Raw genomic sequence first — 23,578 nt, forward strand, 5'->3', positions numbered from 1 at the left:
ACATCAGACTATATAGATACTTTCTACGGTTCTACGTGATTTCGCCAACCTATTTTTGGTCGTGGTACTTTTCATCACCGGATTTTACATCGCCAGAAACCCTTTTTTTTTTATTCTGGGGGGTTCACCACCCCAGACCCACCCTTACTATTATAATAATACCCCAACCCCAACAAAACACCCCCCAAAATTAAAAAATAAATAAACGGGGTTTCTGGCGATGAAAAGTACCACGACCAAAAATAGGTCGGCGAAATGTGTGTATACCCTTTCTACTCCAATCTCTGGCTAGGGTCAATCAGCGATTTGCAAAAATCAGAATTCAAGACACCAATCACTGCAGCTGAAATCACCCAAGCCATATCCTCACTAACAGCGGGAAAGGCGGCCGGACCAGATGGCATTCCCATAGCATATAAAGCATTGTCGGACCGCCTCGCCCCATTGCTCGAAACAGTTTACGCTGAGTGTTAGGGAGAATTCTCTGTTTAGGCTGAATTTCCTAACCTAGTGAGTCCCCCAGCAGCTTTGCTGGATTTCTGGAATGTTTTTTTCTCCTGCCAAGAGTGAGACTCTTTTTCTCCCACTCTTGGACATGATTTATGGTGTTCCTTTGACTGTTAATGTGTTTTATGGGCTATGGGGTCCTTTACTCCATAGGGTCTCATGTGTTTTTACTATGTGTGTTATACAGCACCCTCCATGCAGTGACACAGTGGTGTCATAGTGACACCCCACCACAGACTCCATACCCTGGGACTGACTACTGTCTCCGAGGGCATGTAAAGTCACCATTGGCTTTACTAGTCCCAAATTATGAGCAGAAACCAGTACAAACCATTATATTGTGGACGTACTGGTCTGGGCAATTCGATTCCCCCAGGGTGTGTTAGTCGAGGGGGCACGTCTCCGTCCCCCCTGATCGAGTTTTGGCTGGTGGCAGTGGATACTACTTTTTATATTCGACCGCAAATATATCCCTATAGGATTTTCCCATTGTTCGAGGCTACCAGCTTTCATTATTTAATTCTCATAGCCTCGAACATACCGCCGGTTTATTTATTTAATATTAATTCGCCGGTTGGTATTTTTTGCCAGGACTTGATTCTAAAATGGCGTTTGTGTTCTCTTCTGTGACTCCAACCCAAGTCGAGCCCTTTGTTCCACGTTTGACGGGCTTCTCCACAGAAGCCTCAAAAAGTGGTGCCACTCTGTCTGGGTACCACAGGGGGTGTAGGAGGGGGTTTAGGCACCCTGGACTGAGTTACCTTGGTAACTCAAGTCGCACTCTGGTGTGATTGGCCCAAGTGGTGAGCCGGCTCACCACTTAGCTTGTTTGATTGACAGCTAGGCTGAGTGAATGGGGGTGTGCTGCATAAAAGCAGGGCTTTGGGGACTGGACCTTTAGAAGTCGCCACAGGACCTGAGAATCCGACGAGGGAGAAGCTGAGCCGACCTGCTACGACGACACCACTGGTGGAGCCCTGCGGAACCGACTCACCACTTCCCGACGACAGAGAAGATCTCCCTGCTGGAGAGTCTTCTTCCCCTGACTGGTGGGCACAACCAGTTAACCTTCTTTTCCTCGCACCCCAGGACGTCTTGTGGTCGAATTGCCCGTGCCAAGCACCCCGGCAACCGGATAGCCACTTACCACTGGACCGCGAACAAAAGGCCCGCCTCTTTTAACTGAGAACTCTGCGGCTGGTTTCTTCCCTGGCAGTGCAAAGGACTCCTGTCTTCCTCCCCGACGAGATCCTCTCTTCCCCCGGACGAAGCACCGACTTGCATCTGCTGCCAGGAACAACTACCCCCGCTGGAGTATTCTCACCACTTTAAGGTACCGTGTTCGCCAGGCCTCCCTTTCTAAAGATTGCTACAAGGTAATACAATCCCTTAACCTTCTGGACTGGGCTGGCCGCCTTGACCATCTAACTGGTCCCTTTCTTTTGGTCCAACTCTTTCTGAACCTTTTCGAGACTTTTGTGCACTTTTCAACCGTGTGACCTTGGACACATTTCGTTCTGATCCTCTTAAAGTGGATCCGGCTTTCTAAACTCTAACTTCACGGTTTGATTCTGCCTTCCTCTCTTGCTGTGTTCTTGTGAAAGTGTTGGGATCTGTTTCGATTTATACTCTGCTTTTCTCTCCCTTTTTAAACCAAATTATTATAGTGCCATCTGCGTTAAGCGTTCGCCGCTGTCTGAAAATAAGTGGGGCTTTACTTAAGACTTGTCTAATATTCTTTTAAGGGAGTGTATATCATTTAGTGACCGTGTTTTTGAACTGCTTAATATTAGTGCCTGTGTGTTTTATTAGATGTGGTTTTAAATAAATAATTATATCTCTTTTACACCAAGCTCTGGTCAGTGTTTGCTTGTTCTACTGTGTTCCTTTTGACCTATTGTGAATACTCTGTATACTGCCTAACTCTTCTTGAGGGAAGACTGACTGCTCAGCCACAGCTGCCAAGTGAATCTGTGTGGTACAGACTGCTACCAATTGGGTTTACTACCAAACACCTGTAGTCTTAAATCTTTTGCAGTGGTCCAAGAGGGAACTGCACAGGTTTCTGCCTAACACTGAGGCACTGACCATGGGCCAACTACCAAGCTCAATGTTGGCAGCCAATGTTATTGTTTTCCATAAACAGGGCTGTGATCCAGAAGATTGTGGGTCATACCAACCAATCTCACTATTAAATGCGGACACAAACATTTTGGCTAAATACCTAGCACGTAGAATTCAGAAACCCCTCCCGCAACTAATCCATTGCGATCAGACAGGCTTTATCATTGGTCGCCACTCAGCTGACAAAGTTAGACGACTGCTTCATGTACTTGCCAGACGGGAAGACTCAGACGAAATAATATTGACGGTTAATGCTGAGAAAGCATTCGATAAAGTCTGGTGGGACTTCATGTTTAAGGCTCTCATAGCTTACGGTTTCCCACCACCGCTCCTGAGGCTCATACGACTGCACTACAGGAATCTCCAACCCTCAGTCATCACCAACGGGATCATCTCAAACATGTTTAATTTATATTCAGGCACCAGGCAAGGCTGCCCCCCCCCCCATCTTGTACACGCTATCCATTGAACCATTCACTGAAAAACTATGCACTGAATGGCGTGTTGAGAGGATCCAAAGAACACTGAATCTCCCTATATGCCGACAACCTTCTGGTGTATATACGCAATCCCACACTCTTGCTCCCCTGTCTACACCAACTGCTCCTCGAATTTGGTAAACTGGAAGAAATCAGAGGTTTTAACTCTCAGGCCTGATATACCATGGGACCCAGACGGGGTTGCCCCTTTTGCGTCCAGTTGCACTCTATAAAATACCTTGGGATCCATGTTGCTCCATACATTAAAGAAATCGCAGACCTGTACTACCCACCCACCCTGGCAAAAATCTAATCAGCTATCATTAGGTGGAATATAGTTGCGCTTTCTCTGATAGGTCACATCAGCCCTTTTAAAAAGCACTCCCTCCCAAAACTCATATATCTGGCGATGATGCTACCTTGCGCCCCATCACAACCAAGACACACAATTGGCCAAATTGATCTGGAGGGGAAAAAAGGGAAGGATCGGTTCGAAATTCTACAGGCTTCTAAAAACGATGGTGACTGGCAGTTCCAGCTTGGCGGACTTACTATCAATCAGCCCAAATATGCTGGGCCAAAAGATGGCTTTATAAATCTGATATATCTACCTGGAGATCAATGGAACTCTCCCTAATTGCACCATTCACCCCGACAGAAGCTATGGCCATCCCACTAAATAAACTAAACTACCTCACCGTATTAGGTCACACCGACTGATAGGCCCTTCGCCGATGCAATGGCATAGGATGAGAGACCTGATGGGTGCTGATATCTGAACGGCCCCAACCTGGATTAGCATCCGGGCAATCCTTTCAATAAGCCTAGACCACACTTTACACAAATACCAAATCTCCCATTTGCCAAAGCATAGAGTGCTGGACCTTTATGGCGGGGATACACCGCTGGGTTTCCAAGAAATTTGTCAAATACTCCAATTGTGACACTCGGAGTGGATACAATACCATACCATACGAGAGCTGATCAGATCCAATACAACCTGGCAGACACTACTAGACACCCCATCGGCGGGAGAACTGGAAATGGAATGTAATCCGACAGAATCCCCATGCTTACGTTCATTTTACATCCTATTCCCAACAACACTAAACGCAACATTATTCTCGCAGCACAATGGTCGCATGTCTTACACATCCCTATAGACGCGGGCAATATATATGACTATTTCGAAAACATACTCTCAACGTCACAAAATATTTGCAATAGAGAAATCCAATATAAACTGATCTAAAGACTGTTCTACACACCGAGCAAACTTCATTGTATGGGCTTCATTCGCTCATCTGAGTGCTGGAAAAATTGTGGCAAGTTGGGTACATTGGGCCATATCATGTATACCTGCCCTTTGGTAAAGGCATATTCGAAGAGGGCTCACAATCTAATCACCCATATTCCTAACATAACGGTCGACCTGACCCTGGACCAATGCTATTTGGTGTAGAAGGTTGGGACTGCCACACTGACCCAATTGTAAGGAAACTGGCACATACAATCCTTTTCTCAACATGCAAGCTCTTAATCATGCACTGGAAATCAGACAAAATCCCTACCAAACACCCATGTATTTCGCTGATTGCTAAAATTGGTATACTTGAATGCTCTGCTCTGAGACGAAGAGGCAGAATTACACAAGCAGACCGCTTCAGGGATATATTGGATACATACATCAAGTAAGACAGCAATATGGAAAAGGCGCCCCTCAGTAAATATCACCATACATGTCCTGGTGTTGCGTCAATAACAGGTTCCCGAAGAGCAACACCATCAAACACTGCTCCACAATTTTTGACTCCTTAAAAGACAGGGACGCCCGAGATACGGAACGATTTGCTTTACCACATGGCCCGTCAATCCAAATTACACTATACCAATCATTCCTACATTGTGTATGTATTTCTACAATCAATGATAATGTATCGACTAACATTTAGGTTCTAAGTAGAGGGAGGATATACCACTGACCTATGTGAATTATCGGGATATTGACTTCCCCCTTCTATTTTTGATATCTTTCTTTCTTTCTTTCTTTCTTTCTTTCTTTCTTTCTTTCTTTCTTTCTTTCTTTCTTTCTTTCTTTCTTTCTTTCTTTCTTTCTTTCTTTCTTTCTTTCTTTCTTTCTTTCTTTCTTTCTCTCTTTCTCCTTTAATGTCCATTTTGGGAGTAAGGTGGAAAGGGGGGCTGGTTGGGTACAGATCGATCATACTGACGCCAGCCTTGTGGTAGGCTGATGGGCCATGTAAGATGTCAATTACATTCTTTGCAAAAAATCTAATAATAAGTGTTTAAATAACATAAAAATGCCCTAGGTGTTGTTTTATGGGGATTGTGTCTCACTTTTTTTTTAAATGGCTGTTTATTAAACGTTTCATTGCTAGGAAAGGAGGTGCATCTACCGCTGGAATGCTATGCGGCAGCACCTACTAACTTGAAGTCAGTCATCTTTAGCGACAGACATTTCGACTCCTGCACCTACAATCCGGTGTGCACCACAGTGAATGCATGGTCTAGGCTCTTCTGTAGGGTGGGCCTGGCAGTATTGTACAGCATAAATGTTCTTCTGTGGAACTTCCACAGCATAGTCCTCTCCTTTGATAGAGATGTGCAGCAATCGTGGGACGAAAGGGAATAATTGACACTGGGAGATTTATTTCCGGAGGGGAATTTTGGATCGCTACACGACTTCACAAACAAACTGGGAAACAATCCTACGAACATTTTGCAATACTACCGTATGGGATCAGCAGTTCCGAAAAATGTGGCTCTCATTTCCACAAGAGTCGGAATGTCACCCATGCGCAGACACAGTTGTAACAGAAGGGGAAACCAGGTGTATGGTCTCTAAGCTCTATAACATAATCTAGGTGAATCAGGCACCTGAAATTGGGGTGCACTCGAAGTGGGAGAGCGATTTGAGATTCAACATTTCGGACACGCAATGGAAAAGATCTTGTTTACCAACTAAGGAAGTGTCAAGGCATGTTAGATACAGATTAATCCAGTTCAAAGTCCTTAATCGATTGCATTACATGCCAGCTAAGATTTCCAAGTTCTCCCCACATTGTGATGATGCCTGCCCGAAATGTGGGGCTGCACCTGCAAATGTTATACTTATGTTCTGGGACTCCTGCTCTATTGCACACTTCTGGTACCAAGTCTCTAAGATCATAGAAGACATCACTGAGATCCCACCTACCATTGCCCCTATTAAATATCTCTTAGGTGATATTTGTAGGGCTTCCATAGTAACCTATAGATTCTTCAATGTAACCTTCTTGATAGCCAAAAAGTGTATACTTCGGGACTCCAAATCTAACTTTTTCCGAATGGTTAAAAGAGTTACGCTAATGAAAGGGAAGAGAACTACATTGCTATAGTAACCTCCATCTGCAGACTCAACGATATGTGCACCATATTTCAGACCTACTTAGCACAGGCTGTATTGCTTGATAATGGCGATGTATGAGTTCTTGAAGGGGATTATTTTGTATGGTTAGATTTATGAGGGAAGGGAACTATGGTTAAGTGTATCTGTACCACTTTATATGTTTGATGCACTGTATGATTAGGATATACCTGCCTGTCCTTAGCTATCTGTAGAGAATGTCTTACTCAACTGGGTTTATGATCTATATTGTTACTCCATAGATAATTTGAATCTTTTTTTTTAAACCTTTATTTTTCATTTGACGGTTACAGTACATCATAAGCATGGAACATTACAATTTGTGTATATTATAGCAGTTTACGAGTAACAGATCGCTCTTGGGCCATCGCTACAGCTCAGCTGAGTCTGGATGGTGAAGCATCACTCTCTGCATCTTCCTCTGTGCCCCTGAGATATCAGCGTAATGGTGCCCAAATGTCCTTTGGTCTACATACAGCTGCAACCCCTCTAACATACCCTTCTTCACATTCCTGTATTGAAATCAAGTATCTGAGCAATGACTGAATGGTCGGGCCTTCTTTGCTTTCCAGCAAATTAGTATGTTTTGTTTGGCAACTGCACCCGCTACCAAGAAAAGCCTGCACACTTTAATTGGGACTTTCCCGATGTCTCCTAAGAGGTATTTCAACGGCGTGGCCGGGATTGGTATATCCAGTATATTGCTGAGTGTTTTGGACACTTCCTTCCAAAATTGCCTGATCGGGGGGCATTACCAGTACATATGCAACAAGTCTGCTCGCAGGGAATTGCATTTGGGGCAGTGAGCCTGCTTGGAGAGATCGAATTTGTTAATCCTACTGGGTGTGATGTGTAGATGATTCAGCATCTTGAATTGTATCAGCCTGAAATTGGTGCAGAGAGATATATCCTTGGTGAAGTGGCAGTATTTCTCCCATTTGGTATTGTCTATGGTAATGTTCAAGTTTTTTCCCATTTGCACCTCATATTGTTTTTGGATGAGGTGTGTGTTTGCGCCCGCTCCCTCCCCGTGACGAAAGGGGAAGGACGCCTGGAGGAGCCGCGGCGGCGTGGAGCGAAACTGTGATTGTCCGCGGTGGAAGGAGGCAAAGGAGCCCCGGTGGAGCATCGCGGCGACGAGGAGCGGAACTGAGACTGACCACGGTGGAAGCGGGGCGAAGGAGCCCCGGTGAGGCACGGGAGCGCTGGGAGGAGCAGGCGGGAGTGGGACGACTGGTGGAGGGGCTACTGAGAGGCGCCTGCCCCTCCGGATCCACGGTACGCCACACCCGTGAAGCCGGATGCCTCGCATCACCCACATCGCAGCTACAATCCAAGTGAGAGGGAGCAGCGCTGCAGACGCTTGCGAGGGGGGAGAGATTGCCGGCGAGAGTTCAGTACGAGTGACTGGAGAGCTGGAAACGGTGCCCCGGGCAGGGGAGAGAGTCGCCTCCCCCACTCAGCCACTTAGCCCTCCGGGAATCAGGAGCTTCAGTGTGCCTTGCAGCGACTGGAGGGGGGGGTGGAGAGCCGACCGAGGAGACAGCAGACCACGGGAAATTGTGCAGTGCTGCCTGGAGGGAGATTGGGGGATAGGCCTGAACAACGTGCAATGGCCCCCAGTGGAAGTAGAGAAGGTTCAGACAAAGAACCTGCAGGGGGGTTCCTCCAATGAAACTGATCTGAGACTTATAGGGCTAAAATAAGGTCTGGTGTATCCCAGGAAGCCCCGGTTAAGGGGGGCAAGAGTTTTGGCATTCTGGAGGCCGTCACTTCCTCTGTGATAAAACTCAGCAACCTAAACAAGTAGAAAGCATGTGAGGTTTTAGTCCTTGGGCTCTTGGTGCCTTTAATTTTTGGCCCTGTCAGGTGGAGTGGGGGCGGCAGCGGACTGGAACTGGCCAACAGTACAAAAAGCGTAAACAATAGGAAAATGAGCAGCATGACCACCAAATCCAAGAGCAAAGGAGGAAAGGGGCACAAGCCACGGGGGACACGGTTGGCACACTCCCTGCAATTTGGCCAGTGCACACCTCAAGGGAGGGCCCTGATCCAGCTCGTGAGAAGTCGGGAGAGGAACCTTCTGTTCAGGGAATCGCGGAGGAGCAGACTGTGATGTCCAGACAGGAATTTCTGGGGGAGCTGCATGCCCTACAGGCAAACTTGGCGAAGACCTTCCAGGACCAATTTCAGCTAATGAGAGCGGATCTGAATGATGCCCTTGGAGAGATAAGACAAGAGACGCAGCAATTGTGGGAAAGGACAGACACTCTGGAAAAAGGCCTTCGGGAGGTAGAGGACGAAACCACAGCTAATAGCGAATCTATAGAAAGATTGGACGTGGCTACAAGGAATCTTGAAGTTCAAATGGAAGATTTAGAGAACAGACCCCACAGGATCAACATCAGAGTGAAATCGCTGCCAGAGTCGGTCCTAGATAGGGATTTAAAGGTGGTGGTCCAAGGCATCTTTGCCGATATCCTGGAAGAAGAGAATCCTGAGAAGATTGAGCTGGACCGAGTGCATAGAGCTGGGCGAATTATCAAAGGCCAGAAGGCGAGACCCAGAGATGTTCTTGCAGCTTTTGCTAGATACGTCCAAAAGGAGGCAGTTCTGCAGGCGGCTCGGAAGCGGGAGCCCATAATGTTCAAAGAACAGCAGATCGCATTGTTTCAGGACTTGGCGAGTAGCACACTAATTAAAAGGAGGTACAAATGGAAATTCCCGTTCAACCTACTTTTTGAATGGGAGGGAGCTCAGAAGCGCATTACATCCTTGCAGGAAGGGGCTCATATCTTTCGCATTGAGCTTGAGGAAACTCTGCCAAGCCCAGGAGCATGAGGCGCTGCGGGGCACACTAGACTGAAACCCTGGAGCTGGACGACAGTGGGAGAGAAAAGGAGAAAGGGAGGCAAAGAGGATACGAGGCAGCAAAAAGAAACTCCAAGTGAAGAAACTAATGAGACACGCGTTGGCTCCTGATTTAAGATGAAGATAAAAGGGGCAGTGGGCCTCAATAAGGAAAACTGTGGCTACAGGCTTAGGAGAAGCAACCATTTTGGGTACGGAAAAGGCGGAGATGACCGAGTTGGGAGTGGTGAGCAAGCGGGAAGGGAATATCCTTCTGAGGAGGGATTGGAGGGGGGGATAGAGGGGAAGGAGGGAAGGGGCGGGGGGAGGGGACGAGGCATTCAAAGAGGGGGAGGGAGTGCGGGCAGTAGCTTACAGACAGGCCCAAGTTATACATTTGAACTCCTTAAGTGGTCAACGCATAAAGTGAGAGGGCTGAACTCCCCACTAAAGAGGAAAAAGTTGGAAAGACCTGATATTATGGGGCTCCAGGAAACACACCTGGTATCGAAGGACCAAGGTAGATTAAGGCTGAGAGGCTTTGATCAAATTATACATGCCTCAGGTCCCAGTAAAAGAAAAAGGGTAGCGCTGGCCATTAGAAACACGGTTGATTTCAGAGTGGAATTAGTAACGAGAGATAAAGAGGGGAGATCAGCGGAAAGTATCAGGATGCCCCTTATATGATTGCGGTGGTATATGGCCCAAACTGAGGTCAGGAACAGTTTTTGCTGCATGTACTGAAAGTAATAGAAGAACAGGCCTGGGGGCAGATTGTATTGATGGGAGAACTGAATATCGCGTGGGACAGGGAGAGGGACAGAAATGGCAAAAGTATGAGAGGTGGCGGGGCGGTAATGTCGGCTGAATTAAAGGAAAAGATTGCCGGGTTGGGGCTGAGGGATGTGTGGAGAGAAGTAAAGGGAGAAGAGGAGGGGTACACCTTCTTATCTGGGGTTCAAGGTTCTCAATCCCAAATAGATTAAATATGGGTCTCGGTAGGATTAGTGGGAGATATCCGGGAGGCGCAAACGGGTCCGATTGGTATAGCGGACCATAAGACGGTATCAGTGAGCTTGGACCTGGGTAAGAGGGGGAGGGTAATATGGGGTTGGAAGTTTCCAGGTGCAGTCCTCAGGGACCCAGAAGTTCGGGGGGACATTGAGGAGAAGATCAGGATCTTCTTCGCAGTTAACAGAAAGGAGGACACGGGAGAGGAGGTATGATGGGACGCATTCAAGGCTACAATCGGGGGGACCTAATCGCAGCAACCGCATATCGCGTAAAACAACTGAAGGCTTTGGAGGCTCAATTGGAATCCGAGGTGGAAGCGGCTAGGCGGGCAGCGGGTGGGACCCCATCCCGGATAGCCATGCGGGCATACAGGAAAGCGCTGGGTCAGTTAGAACTTTTACGCACTAAGAAGGCGGAGGGTGCACTCCTAGCTGTGCGTCAAAAATACTACGCGAAGGCAAATAAGGCCGATACGCTTTTGGCACGGCTGCTTAGGGGAAAAAGGGCGAGAAACGCCATAACGGCGTTAAAGGTGGGTAATGGGGAAAGGATCACAAAACGGGAAGAAGTGCAGGAGGCTATAGCAGGTTTTTATGAGTCCCTTTACGCATCCCAACACCCCCCTGGCGAGGCGCAAGATCAGTTCTTACAATCAGTACAACTACGAGAAATTGATATTGAAACGAGGGAAGCCCTAAATCGCGAAATCACAGAGGAAGAAGTACGGGAGGTGATTAGAGCCCTCCCTGTAAATAAAGCCCCTCGCCCTGACGGGTATAACGCAGCCTTTTATAAGATGTTCGTTACACAGCTGGCCCCGCAACTGACCTCTCTATTCAGCTCGTTTCGGCAGTCCGGTAAAATTGCCCCGTCAATGGAGGAAGCAAAAGTGACTCTTGTCCTCAAACCACATAAAGACCCGGAAGAAAGATCAGCCTACCGCCCCATAGCTTTGATCAATCTGGATGGCAAGGTTTATACAAAGATTTTGGCTAACAGGTTGGACGCTATCCTTCCCTCTTTAATCCACCCCGGCCAAGCGGGGTTCATCAAAAGCCGGCAACTGCAGACAATATCAGGCGGGTGGAAAAAGGGGATAAGTAGGTGCACACCAAGTGTTTCAATTATAAAGTAAACTTTCTGAATGTGTAAAAATGTAGATATTCTTTCCAGGTGCGGGGGAGGAAAAGTGATCCTGGCACAGAATCACTACAACGTGTAAGTGAGGAAAAAAATGAGGATCCAAAGGTAGGAGCCCTCCCGTCCCCTGCACTCTTTTCAAAATCCATCAATTGATGGTTCATCAATGTCAAATAAATTCAACTTAATCATTCCATTGTATTTAGAGTTACATCAATAATGAGAAAAACCACTTGTAAGTTTTTGTAAAAAGAAACCAAACAGGTTTTTAATTTGCAATTAACAATAAGTTCACACTTAGATTCTGAACCGAAAAAGAGCTAAGATAGCTGTCAACAAAGTGATAAGTAATGGTAGTCCATGTATACAATTGAGTAATGGCTGACGCGTTTCGGGAACAATATCCCTTCTTCTTGTGCCAAGCAGATTTAAACTGTAAAAAATAAATGAATAAAGAGTGTTTCAGTCCTTTCAACTATAATCACGTTGAAGTCACGTACATATAATTGAATAATCCAGGCCTGTTAAGTTCTTACAGAACATAAATAGAAGAATAAGCAAAGGTCAATCAAGTATTGTGCTGCCCAGTCTAAAGGAACTTAAAGGCTGCTAGTCTAGTGTACCCTAATTATAGGAGCCGCCAGAGTGCCCAGTGCGCATCAATATGCTCATTACACGTCCCAAGAGTGGAAAATTACAATTTAAAGTGTGCTTCCAAACCAAATTACATCCATATTGCCTGCTAAGAATACCTTAAGTGTGAAGTGGGTGAGAACTGTGTCGTCCCCGGCGATGGTGGCGGAGGATGTGTTCCAAATCTTAACACACCAATTTATATCGAGGCTCCTATCCTGGATGCGGAGCGCCTATAATACAAAATAAGAAGTATGGCAATGACCCGAATGATCAAAGTACCTGCAATAGGATATATATTGCTATCATGTAAAAAATGACTTTATAAATCTAAATGCTAATCATGAGATTCTGCATAGAGTATTTAGTCAAAATGTATCCATGACACCGTACAGGAGATACAGACGCAAGGTCAAAATGTACTTAGAATAATGGTGACTCGAAAATTACAAGAAATGATAGCTTACCGCCCAGGTCAGAAGATCTGGAGGTCTGAAAGAGTTAAATCCTATGTCCTAAATGAATCGCATGGAGTGTCAGGCACAGTTAGAACAGAAAAAGATCCGGTTTTCTGTAAAAAAAAAAACAGAATAAAAAATACCGGGTCAGATAAGTAGCTAGCAAGTGTGTTCTGTAGTTAGCAGTGACTCTGAATTAATGCTAACATTCAATTCAAAAGCAATTACCCGCTCCTGCTTACCTCAGCGATGTGAATCGCACGATCCACATTAACGAGTAAAAGGGAGCTTGTCACTTCAAAGTGTGAATATCTACGCCGCACGGCTCGTGAACAGATAAGAGCGTTACTTCGTCCGCCCGGCAGTAGGTTTACACGTCTCCCTAGCAACCCTCTGCGCGTTTAGGCAGACCTTCTATGGCTAGTTACACGTTGGTAAACATAGTAAGCGGACTATTACAGGTCCTGCAATGTAAATAGTAAAGCTAAGTGGCGGATACTTGAGCGCCATCTTGGAGTGTACGTGATGCTGTTTGTTAATACAGCATCTAACTACAGAGGTGTATAGAATTGTCACCAAGCATAATGGACTGTGTAAAAATAACGTGAGATAATTATACAGAAGGGCTGTATAGTAGAATGGAAGAAATTCACTAAACACTGGTAAATGATTGGACTATGCGATTCGATATTGAAATACTTGATTGCACGCACATGAGCAATGCATCATTGGCCACAGTGGGTACTCCAACAACAGGCTAACATCTGTATTGTATGAACACAAAAATTACATCGAATGGAAATGCAAAATCATCATAGGTGTACATTTAATGGCAGTGGGCCGGTTAACAGATCCCAGACTGTAGATAATTTAACAATTGTTCCACTGTCAAGATTCTTGTGTTAATTCCACTTTGTGCCTTGTAGGTCCATAGTTCTACTTTTTAGAGTAAGATTCCCCCCACTAAGGATGAGGGAAAAAAAGGGGTATAGCTGGTGAGTAAGTATGTGTCAGCTGTTCAGGGACTAGATAAAACACCTCAGAGAGAACTCCTCATTCAGACCATGTGGTTTTAATGTATCAAGTAGGTGTATCCAAAACTTTTCCCTACGGGAGAGGATAGATTGATAGTCTCCCCCTCTGTATGGTTTCTTGACTATCTCCAAAATCTGGAATTTAAACTGGGCTATTGTATGTTGATGTTCAGTGAAGTGTCTTGCCAGTGGGGACTTTGTGTTCTTGCATCGGATGTTAGATTTATGTTCAGTTAGTCTTTCTTTAACTGCTCTTGTAGTTTGGCCCACATATAATTTACCGCATGGGCATTTAATTGCATAAATGGCCCCTGTTGACATGCAGGTGGCGTAATCATGTAATTTATACTTCTTGCCAGATTGGGGATGCGTTACATTTTCACCCTTGATTACGTTATTGCAATGGGAGCATCCCAAGCATGGAAATGTACCTTTCTTTCTAGTTTGTTAAAGTTGCTGTTTCTCTTTAGGCGGTTTCTCGGCTCTCACCAATTTGTCTCTCAGGTTTCGGCCTCTCTTGAAGGCCATCATAGGAGACTTTGGGAATAATTTCGCAAGACAGGGGTCATTTTGGAGTAGTCCCCAGTGTTTTTTAATTGATCTCCCCACTTGGAAACTTTGGCGGTGATGTAGAGTAGTGGTGTTTCTTAGGCGGGTGGCCCATCTAGTCTAAATGGTCCAGAGAAAGTCCACTCCCGCGGTCTTGGTGGCTCTTGATGCGGAAAAAGCGTTCGACCGCATGGAGTGGACCTTTCTGTTTCGGGTAATGGAAAAGATGGGCATTAGGGGGGAATTTCTCACAATGGTCCAGGCCAATTACCGAACTCCATCAATTAGAATAATGGTGAATGATACTGGCCACCAGGAGGGTTGATCTACAAAGGGGGAACAAACAAGGTTGCCCACTATCCCCTATCCTCTATGCGATCTACCTCGAACAACTGTTGCAAGCGATTAGGGAGATGCCGAACATCAGGGGCATCCCGTTTGGGGGGGAGCAACAGAAAGTCGCAGCCTTTGCTGATGACATGTTTTTGATGCTGACGGCACCAAGAAAATCGATCCGAGTTAGCCTGTCACTGTTGGTCAAATTTGGTGAGGCCTCGGGGTTTAAGGTTAACGCTAACAAATCGGAAATTCTAAACCTAACGCTTAGGGGAACGGAACGTGATGAGCTGAGGGTCTGTACCCATCTACTATGGAGCCCGGGAGGGATCAGATACTTAGGGGTGAGAATTACAACAACGTTAGGAGGGTGGTATTCAGCGAATTTTCCCCCTCTCCTTAAAGCAATCAAGAGGGACTACCAAAGATGGAGAGGCCTTAGAGTGTTATGGTTGGGGCGGATCGCAGCGGTAAAGACGGTAACACTTCCACGGCTGCTATATTTATTCCAGGTGATCCCGCAGCCCGTCCCCTCAAACTTCTTTAAGGAACTGGGGACTCTGACTAAAGACTTTGTGTGGGAAGGGAAGAGACCAAGGGTGAGTGGTAGTTTACTGATGGCTCCCAAGAGAGAAGGTGGTCTGGCTTTACCAAACTTTCGGCGGTATTACGAGGCAACTCAGTTACAAATCATTAGAGAGTGGCTGAGGAGAGTCAGCAAGATAAGCTATGGTTGAGGATGGACAGGGCGGTGGCCCACCGCAATCTTTCGAAAGTGCTTTGGCTCCCTAAAGAACATAGGCCTAGACATCTCTACGAGAGCACGATCACTAAATTAATGGCAGATATCTGGGATAACTTGGTGGGCACTAAGGGTATTACTACGTACCCATCTCCATTTACTCCACTTTTCGGTAACGGTGACTTCACCGCAGGCCTAGAGAAAAGGGCTTTTGAGAAGTGGCAGGAGGGAGGATGTAGGAGGTTATGTGACATGTTTCGAGGGGGAGAAATACTGACATTTGAGGAATTTAAACGAATATTCGCGGTACAAGAAAGAGAAAGACTGAGGTATGCTCAGATAAGACATTGGGTACTTCACCCGGGAGTTAGAAAGGCGGCAACTAGGGAACCAACACAGTTTGAAAGATTCCTACTAACCAATGACCGATCGAAGGGCCTCATCTCCAATCTTTATAAGATCTTGCATATCTCGAGTTGGGACCCTCAATGGGCCTACATGCAGAAATGGGAAAAGGCGCTGCGGAGAGAAATCAGTAGGGCTGAGTGGGAAAGTCTATGGAGGAAGATACCCAAACTGGCTAGAGCGTCTCAACTCCAGGAAACATGGTATAAGCTTCTATTCGGGTGGCACTACACTCCGGCCCGCCTTCACAAGATGTTTCCTACGATCCTGAGCAGTTGTTGGAGGAGATGTGGTTCAACAGGCACGGTAGAACATATCTGGTGGGAGTACCCCAAGATCGCACCATTTTGGGGAGAAGTGCAAAGGGTGCAGGAACAGGCCTTTGGCCCGGGGGATACAGGCACTCCAATACAGGTCCTTTTGGGCATCCGTGGGGGCTCCAGAGGAGGAGAGAATTGGAGGTAGAGAGAAAGCGAAACTGATCCTGACTCTGGCGGCGCTGTTGGTAATAGCCCAGAGATGGAAGAGCCCCGAGGTCCCCATGGAACAGGATTGGCTGAGGAAGGTGTGGGACATAGTGGCCTTGGAGTGGGCAATTTACGCCAGGAAAATAAAGTGCAAGGATTTGCGGCGGACTGGGGGGAGATTATGACTTTCCTCAAGGAGGATTATAGGGTGATGTGGTGTCCGCAGCGCTTGAGATTACTTGAGCTCCAATAGGGTAGAGGAACTGCTCAAAGAACGAAGATGTGGGTTCGGAATGCTCGTCACTTTGGGGCAGGGAGGGAGGGATGCGAGGAAAGGTTTTCATTGTTTTGGATTTGTTGTAACATGCAGTAAAATTCAATAAAAAGAGTTAAAAAAAATGTTGCTGAATAAGTATATCAAAAGGATTAAAGAGTTGTGGATTCGATAAAAATATACTGTGCGCTCTTGACCACTTCTTAAATAATAGACAGTATTGGTAAATTCTGTATAACTGGCAGCGTTATCTCAAAACCCTCCAGTTCATCCACCAAGAGATGGCAAAATTAAACAAGCAGGATTGTGGATGGTGGGTAGGGACCAGGCGCTCACGTTTACACAATACGTTATGCAGTAATCAAAATATGTCTTGATTAAGAGATTTCTATAAATCGCATATATTTGCTTTTGATAAATGTGTTTATTCGAAGTTTGGACAGCCATCAAGTACATCAATTTGGGCAACACAACCCATTTTCAGCAGGGCCACCCTGGCATACATAGAGATCGGGAGCTTGCCCCATAAACTCAGTTTGGTCTTGAGTGTCGATATATAGGGTTCATAATTATTAGCATATAGGGTATTCTTGTTCCTGGCCAGTATGATACCGAGGTAGCGAGCTGTGTTTATGGACCACCTGAATTGTGTTGTGGCTGCCGTCCTGATTGGGCCTGGTGTTAGTGGGATAACTTCTGTTTTGGTTGTAACAGCTCAAGCGTTTCTAACCAAGGCGACCGGGAGTGTGCTGTTTCTAAGGACTTCAGCCTGTTTTCTGTTTGGTCTAGTTCTCTCCTTATCTCAAGTAGTGTGCCCAATGAAAGGGATTATAGATGCTCTCTAAGCCATATTTTAAATGTTTCCCACACTACGGTCATCGGATCTACTGAGCCAACATTGCGATCAAAAATTCTGTAATGTCTATCCGTAATGGTTCAACTATTGAATCATCTTTCAGCAGTGCCTGTGGCATGCGCCAGTTCTGTGTGTTCTGGCTGGCATCCGTTGTGCGCCGTAGTATGACGCATTCTTTCATCTGGTTGATAAACTCCGGGGAGCAGAGCCAATAATCTATGCGTGAACTGGAGTTATGTACGTGTGAATGGAATGTGAATTCCTCCTGAAAGGGGTGTGCCTCCCTCCAAGCGTCTACTAGGGGAAGTGTGGACATGATTTGCAGAATGGATAGTGCCACCTTGGTTTGGCTTCTTTGCCCTCGTGCGGTCCTTTCTTACATCGGGTCGAAGATTGTATTCAGCTCACCGCCCCAAATTATCTTGGCATCCCCCATTGGTGAGACCTGCGAGATTATCTGTAAGTAAAATTCTGGGGTGTCAACGTTAGGGTCAAAGGAATTGATCAGAACAAGCTCTAAGTTTTTAATTACTCCCCACACAAAAACTTATTTGCCTTCTGCATTAATCAGGGATTTAGTGAGTTGGAAGCCGGCACAATGATGGATAACGGTTAGTACCCCCCGAGCTGGTGATGAATAGTCAGTCCCTATGCGTATCAGTGCCCAGGCCTGGGCAAACAACTCAGTTACTTTCTTTGTAGCGTGTGTCTTCTGTAGAAGAAGGATATCAATCCAGTGTCTTTTGGTGTACGCCAGGAGTTTCTGAGTTTTGATAGGATTCACCAGCCCTCTGATGTTCCACGTTAGGAGTCTAAACCCGTGTAATGTCCTGTATTGCGCCATATAATCCTGCTAGCTTTTTATTGACCTGAACGTATATATCTCTGCATATGTTACTGTCAATTTTCCCAGTTAAACAACCACCCCCCCCCCCCCATGCCCCCAACCTTATATTTGTTAGGCAATAGGCCTCTCCACCCTCATTCCCCCCACCCTCACCATTACCCCAACAGGACGGTGTATACCCATAACTAATGCATAAACGCTGCATCTGCGGGTGCCACTGGTTGGCCAGAACTGTTCGCTATGAGTCAGGCCGCTCATAGGGAGCCGCTGTACTGATTTCTTGCGGTTTGGATGATCTGCCAACTGTGATAGCTTCATTGTACTGTGGCTTACAGTCATGTATCTGTTTGGGATGTAGAGCTCCTCTGGTCTGATGGTGCCGGTATATTGTTTTCTATATATGCTATGGCTTCCTCAGGAGTCTCAAAGAAATGGGACTTTCCGGCGTGTTGCAGGCAGAGCCTTGCCGGGAACAGCATGGCGTATGGGATTGTCCTCGCTCTGAGTGCCTTCTTGGTTTGGTCAAAGGTACGTCTGGCTGCCTGCACCCCAGTAGAGAAGTCTGGATATACACTGTATGCTTCCCCCCTCGATAGCTAAGGTGGAATAGGATGTACAGTATAAAATTGATCAGCTGGTATCCCAAATGAAAAAAAGATTCTTTATAAATTGTGCACATTTTCAATCCTGCTACTAAGAAAATGTTATACAGCGAAAGTCGCACCAGTCATCTTATACGGTCTTCAAGTAAAACCTCAACTGTGGGACATCAATTGTTGCAAACTAGAGGAGTCGGTCTACAGCGGGCCTCCAAATGTTAGCCTAAGATTCGAATTGAGCTTAAAATCATTAAGGACATTGGCAGAATGGAGATTAATCTCCCTTCACCGACTTATTATCACAGCCACAGAAAACACACTATACAAGGATATCAAGGCCCATATGGAGCACAGTAAATCAAAAATACAGGCCCATTTTGCAGAAAAAACAAACGAGATCCTTGAAAAATCTGACACCAATCTTGATACTCTAATCTCCAACCCTTCGAAAGCAAGAAAAAGCCTTTGAAACGATGAACTGGATATTAACAATTGAGAGTATGAGAAGCGCAGCCACACAGAACAGCTACTGGGGACTCTGCCAAGATACCGGGTGAAGTTCACAGATTGGAAAAGTAGGAATAACTTCTTGAGAACCCGACTTAACCTATTCCGTACAGGGGAAATCCTAACGAACAGGGGGCAGGGGGATGTAACTGTTAAATTGTGCAGAACATGCCCCAACCCGGAAAATCAAAATCTGAAACATCTCTTGATGGAACGCGAAGGCATCTGGCAACTGAGATCGTCACTCCTTGCCAAATTCACGGCTAGAGAAGAGGGCACAACCTCAGACACGTTCTGGGATAGAATGATCTTGGGTCATGAAACAGCGCTTATTTTAGCTGTGGTTCAGATTCTGGAGGGAAGCGGCTTCCTGGGTTGACATTGCACATTCAATACATCAACCGCGGCAGTGGGACACATTCATCCAAGTCCCTCCTTTGTCATTTTCCCTGGTGCCCCCTAGTAAGACTCGGGAATGCTACAGTAGATCTGCATGGCAAAACACCTGACTGGTATATTATTGGGACTACTTTTAAGTCAGAAACATCATCTTTGTCAAGACAATAAGGGGATATAGGAAAAAAAAAGTGAAATGTTGATTTTGGATTGTAAAACTACTATTCTTAATTCCCACAATAGCAATATGTTTTTATGCTGATTGCTTTTCATTTTAAACTGTATACATTTTCTCTATTTGTTTTTTTTCCATTTCTTCTTTTTTTCTGCTTTTTTCTTTATCCATTTTGCTTGGTTTTATTATAAGACGAACCAATAATATTAGCTATTTTGTATAAGGTTTTGTACAACCAAACGCAAATAAAAATAAATAAAAAAAGTCTGGAAATATGTGGATTTGGGCAGAGTCGTAGGTTAGGGTGCCTTTCTCGCGGGATAAGTAGAGGATCTGGTCTCTATCTCAAGCTATGACTGCGTGGCAGGGTGCTAGGCTTAGGAAGGGGGGGCAAGGGATCTGTGTGCGCGTTCGACAAGAAACTGTTGAGAGAAATGCGCCTTACGTAGCATTGTGCGGATTACCTTCTCAAAAAAGACCTCCATCGTAGTATTTAGGGATTTCTCTGGCAAGCCCACCACGCATATATTATTGCGGCGTGACCTGGATTCCAAATCCTCGCAGTTAGACTGGACTGCTTTAAGGCTTTTCTTGATGAACTCGATGACCGTCGTTATCCGGCTGTGGCCTGGCCTCCTGCATACGTGTAGATATGCCGGCTCACACTCCAGGACTATTGCCGGGTTGGGAAGCCAGGGAGCAGCAGCTTTCCCGGTCGCCTCTCCTACGCTTCTGTCTGTAGCTGATTCGTGTTTGCTGGGGACTGTATGGTGTTGACCGCTCGCGGCAGGCAGGCCGTGTGACCCCCGCAGTGTCTCTGGATCTGTAGCCTCAACTTCTCACTCCACGATCAGCGCCCGCCAGTACAGCTGTGCCCTTCCTGCAGTTCCACTCCGGTCTGGGCCCTTTAAGTCAATGTGGGCTGCCTCTTGCTCGGGGCTGATGCTAGTTGTGGAGCCGCACATGCGGGGATCGGGGTCCAGTAGTGTTCTGGCGGCCTTCCTCCTCGTTACCTCCCACCGCGGATGTTGGGGGGAGCTCCGTCAAACTCTACACGCTCTTGGTGTGCGCCACCCGGGGGCCCCTCCTCTCCTCCCAGATTTACTGTTGCTGCTGCAGCGGCCCAAATCTTGGAACGGATAACAGTGCAGCAATGCCCCGGGGAACTTTGGCCTCCCCCGGCCGGGCCGCGCTCGGCTCAGATTGGCACGAAATAGACACACAGGCCGAACTGCAGGTTCTGTGCAGCGTTTTCGCTCTGTGTTTTCGCTGTCAGCACTAGGTATGCTCTGATTCCGTAATCTGCTTGTTCCAGCCCCTAAACTTCCTCCAAACTTGCTCCAAACTGCAGGATATTACAGGAAGGATTTCAGTGTCAGTGCAGCTCTTCACCTTCACCAGCGCCCACCGATAATTAGAATCTTAACCATTTATATAATGTGTGATGGTAGGGAGGCAGGATGCTAAGTGAAGGTTTTATGTTTTAGAGAGGTGGGTAGACGGAGTATAGGTATGGGTGTTGTGTTGTGGGCAGGGGACACAGGAAGCCAGTTATGGGTCTTTTGCTGTGCCTGCTTATGTTTGGTTCCTAGAGCAAAGCCAGACCCCCTGGTTCAGCAATGGCTCAGCTCTTCCAATGAATTTTCTAGCTTTGCCACCTCTTTACATTGGTCTGAACATACTGATGGGATTGGATGGTATGGGAGGAAAGGTATGGGCGGAAAGGTAGCCTGGTGTAAAATTGGAAACTGGGACACAAGGGAGCCTCAGCTCAAATCCCAGCATTCCCCTTTCAACAAAGATATGATCCTAGTAAAAATAATTTGTTATGTTTGGCTTGTGGAAGTGTTTCCTGGGGTCCAGGTCTCTAAGAAACCACTAACAAAACTGCAAGATTTGTTACATAAAAAAGTAATGTCAATAATGCCTATTATATATATTCGAGAATGGGTGGTGGGAGAGGTTGGTATTGAGTTACTTGTTGTGTAAGTTGGGGGCCCCTGCATTGTAGGCTTTTGCCGCTGCCACATGTGCCAGAAAATGATACTTGCTCCTTGTGCCAAATGTTGACAGTCCTCCCTGCTGTTCGGTCAGGATGTCTGTGCGATCTAACAAACATTTATTGATTTCTCCTTCGCATTGTGGGTTTGCTCTTCCTCCTCCTGCTGTGGGAGTCTATCTAAGATGAGGGATCTGTGAGACAATCTAAGATGAGGGATCTGTGAGTTCTTTCTGATTGATATTCCTCCCACAGATTCCTCATCTCCCCCCATCCTGTCCCTCTGATAAAGAGCTCTCGGTCTGTCAAAAATGTTCATGTTTACAAATTCCTCAACATGGTTGAACATGGGGAAAAATAATAGATCTGAGGTCATGGGGCACGGTTCAAGCAACTTATTCCAATGTCAACTCCAGCCTTGTGGAACGAGTACATTGATTGATCTCGATGCCAATATTGGACAGCGCCCCATGCTGTTGAAAAGGTTTCTGAGAGCTGCTAAATCAAAAAGAATATATCTATGATATGAAATCTGTAGGAAGAACATCTATCAGAGGTCATTACAGAAGGTAGGTAATGTGTTCTTCTGATGGGGCACCTGCTCTGGTACATTATGTGGCAGGATGTCCCAAAAGTGTGCGTGAAGGCACTGGATGAATATGAACTAAGGTGTCACTATGACCTGGGTCCGCAGCCTGTGACTCGCCAGATGTTTTGGACTACGACTCCCATCATCCGGCTGCATTGACTATGCAGGCTAGGGTGGAAGGGAGTTGTAGTTCAAAATATCTGCAACACCAAAGGTTGCAGACCCCTGCACTATGGTGAACAATATGTCCTTATTTGTATGTCGTTACTGTATTTTATGAATGTGTGACGTGGTATGGTTTTGATTTCCTCTTTAGGTATTTACACGGAAATTAGAGGAAGTTGGGCGTGTACTGTTCCTTATATCCCTGACTCAGAAGATTCCTGCTGCCCATAAGCAATCTCATGTTTCCATGGTTCAGGAAGACCTTCTCCGCCTGCCTTCTTTCCCACGCAGTGCTATTGATGCTGAGTTCTCCCTGTTAAGTGATCCCCAAGGTACTGGAATAAGTATTTGCTCTTTGAGCCTAAAGACATTTATTTTATTTAAGAAAACAGCAGCACGCATGTGTTTAGTTGTTCAGGATGGTCAATGGAATAGGAATTTAGGAGAAAAACTGAGGAAGAATTTCCCAAAACTGATTACACACATAATCAACTAAAGGCTAGAAATGAATGATCTTCTCATAAAAAGTATTATTTTGTGATAATAAACTTAGTTTAAACATGTATTAGCCTTTTCTTCATAAGTTCCACCTTTCAAATTACACAGAGACAGATGAACACTTGGCCAATGCATTTCAAACTTGATGATCCTTCGTCAGGGCAGGCTCTAGTGAACATATACAAATCATGGGTAGGAAGTGACAAAGTATGAACATCTGTAGCACTGAAAAATAAAAAAACAAACATACCTGTGTGAATGGCCTGTGAAGCATAGTGTCTAGCTAGTTCAAGGAAAATATAGTCATAGTAGAAAAGGGTCCATAAAAAAGATTAAAGTAGAGTATCAATTCAAACTTTAAAAATAATCATACCTTCTATGGTGGTGACCACAGAAAATCTATTATCAAAAGCCTTGTGATTACAACAGCTGCCCAGCTCAAGCAGCACAATTTAATGGCAGATCAATTGATGTGATCAGAGCAGTTCAGCAAATTATTGAAAACTATTCC

At 45.8% G+C, this 23,578-nt stretch overlaps 1 protein-coding gene across 21 annotated transcripts in view; it reads left to right on the forward strand.

The window, feature by feature from the left end:
- UNC80 (unc-80 homolog, NALCN channel complex subunit) overlaps window positions 1–23,578 on the forward strand; it is a 3,486,058-nt gene that overhangs the window by 2,169,629 nt on the left and 1,292,851 nt on the right. For all 21 annotated transcript variants that reach the window (XM_069615884.1, XM_069615886.1, XM_069615890.1 and 18 more), the window contains one exon: window positions 22,721–22,901. In XM_069615884.1, coding sequence (XP_069471985.1) covers window positions 22,721–22,901 — 181 coding nt within the window. The remainder of the gene's footprint in view (window positions 1–22,720; window positions 22,902–23,578) is intronic.

Source organism: Ambystoma mexicanum, chromosome 9 (genome assembly GCF_040938575.1).
Source record: "Ambystoma mexicanum isolate Mex_15411 chromosome 9, UKY_AmexF1_1, whole genome shotgun sequence".
In the NCBI taxonomy this organism is placed as follows: domain Eukaryota; kingdom Metazoa; phylum Chordata; class Amphibia; order Caudata; family Ambystomatidae; genus Ambystoma; species Ambystoma mexicanum.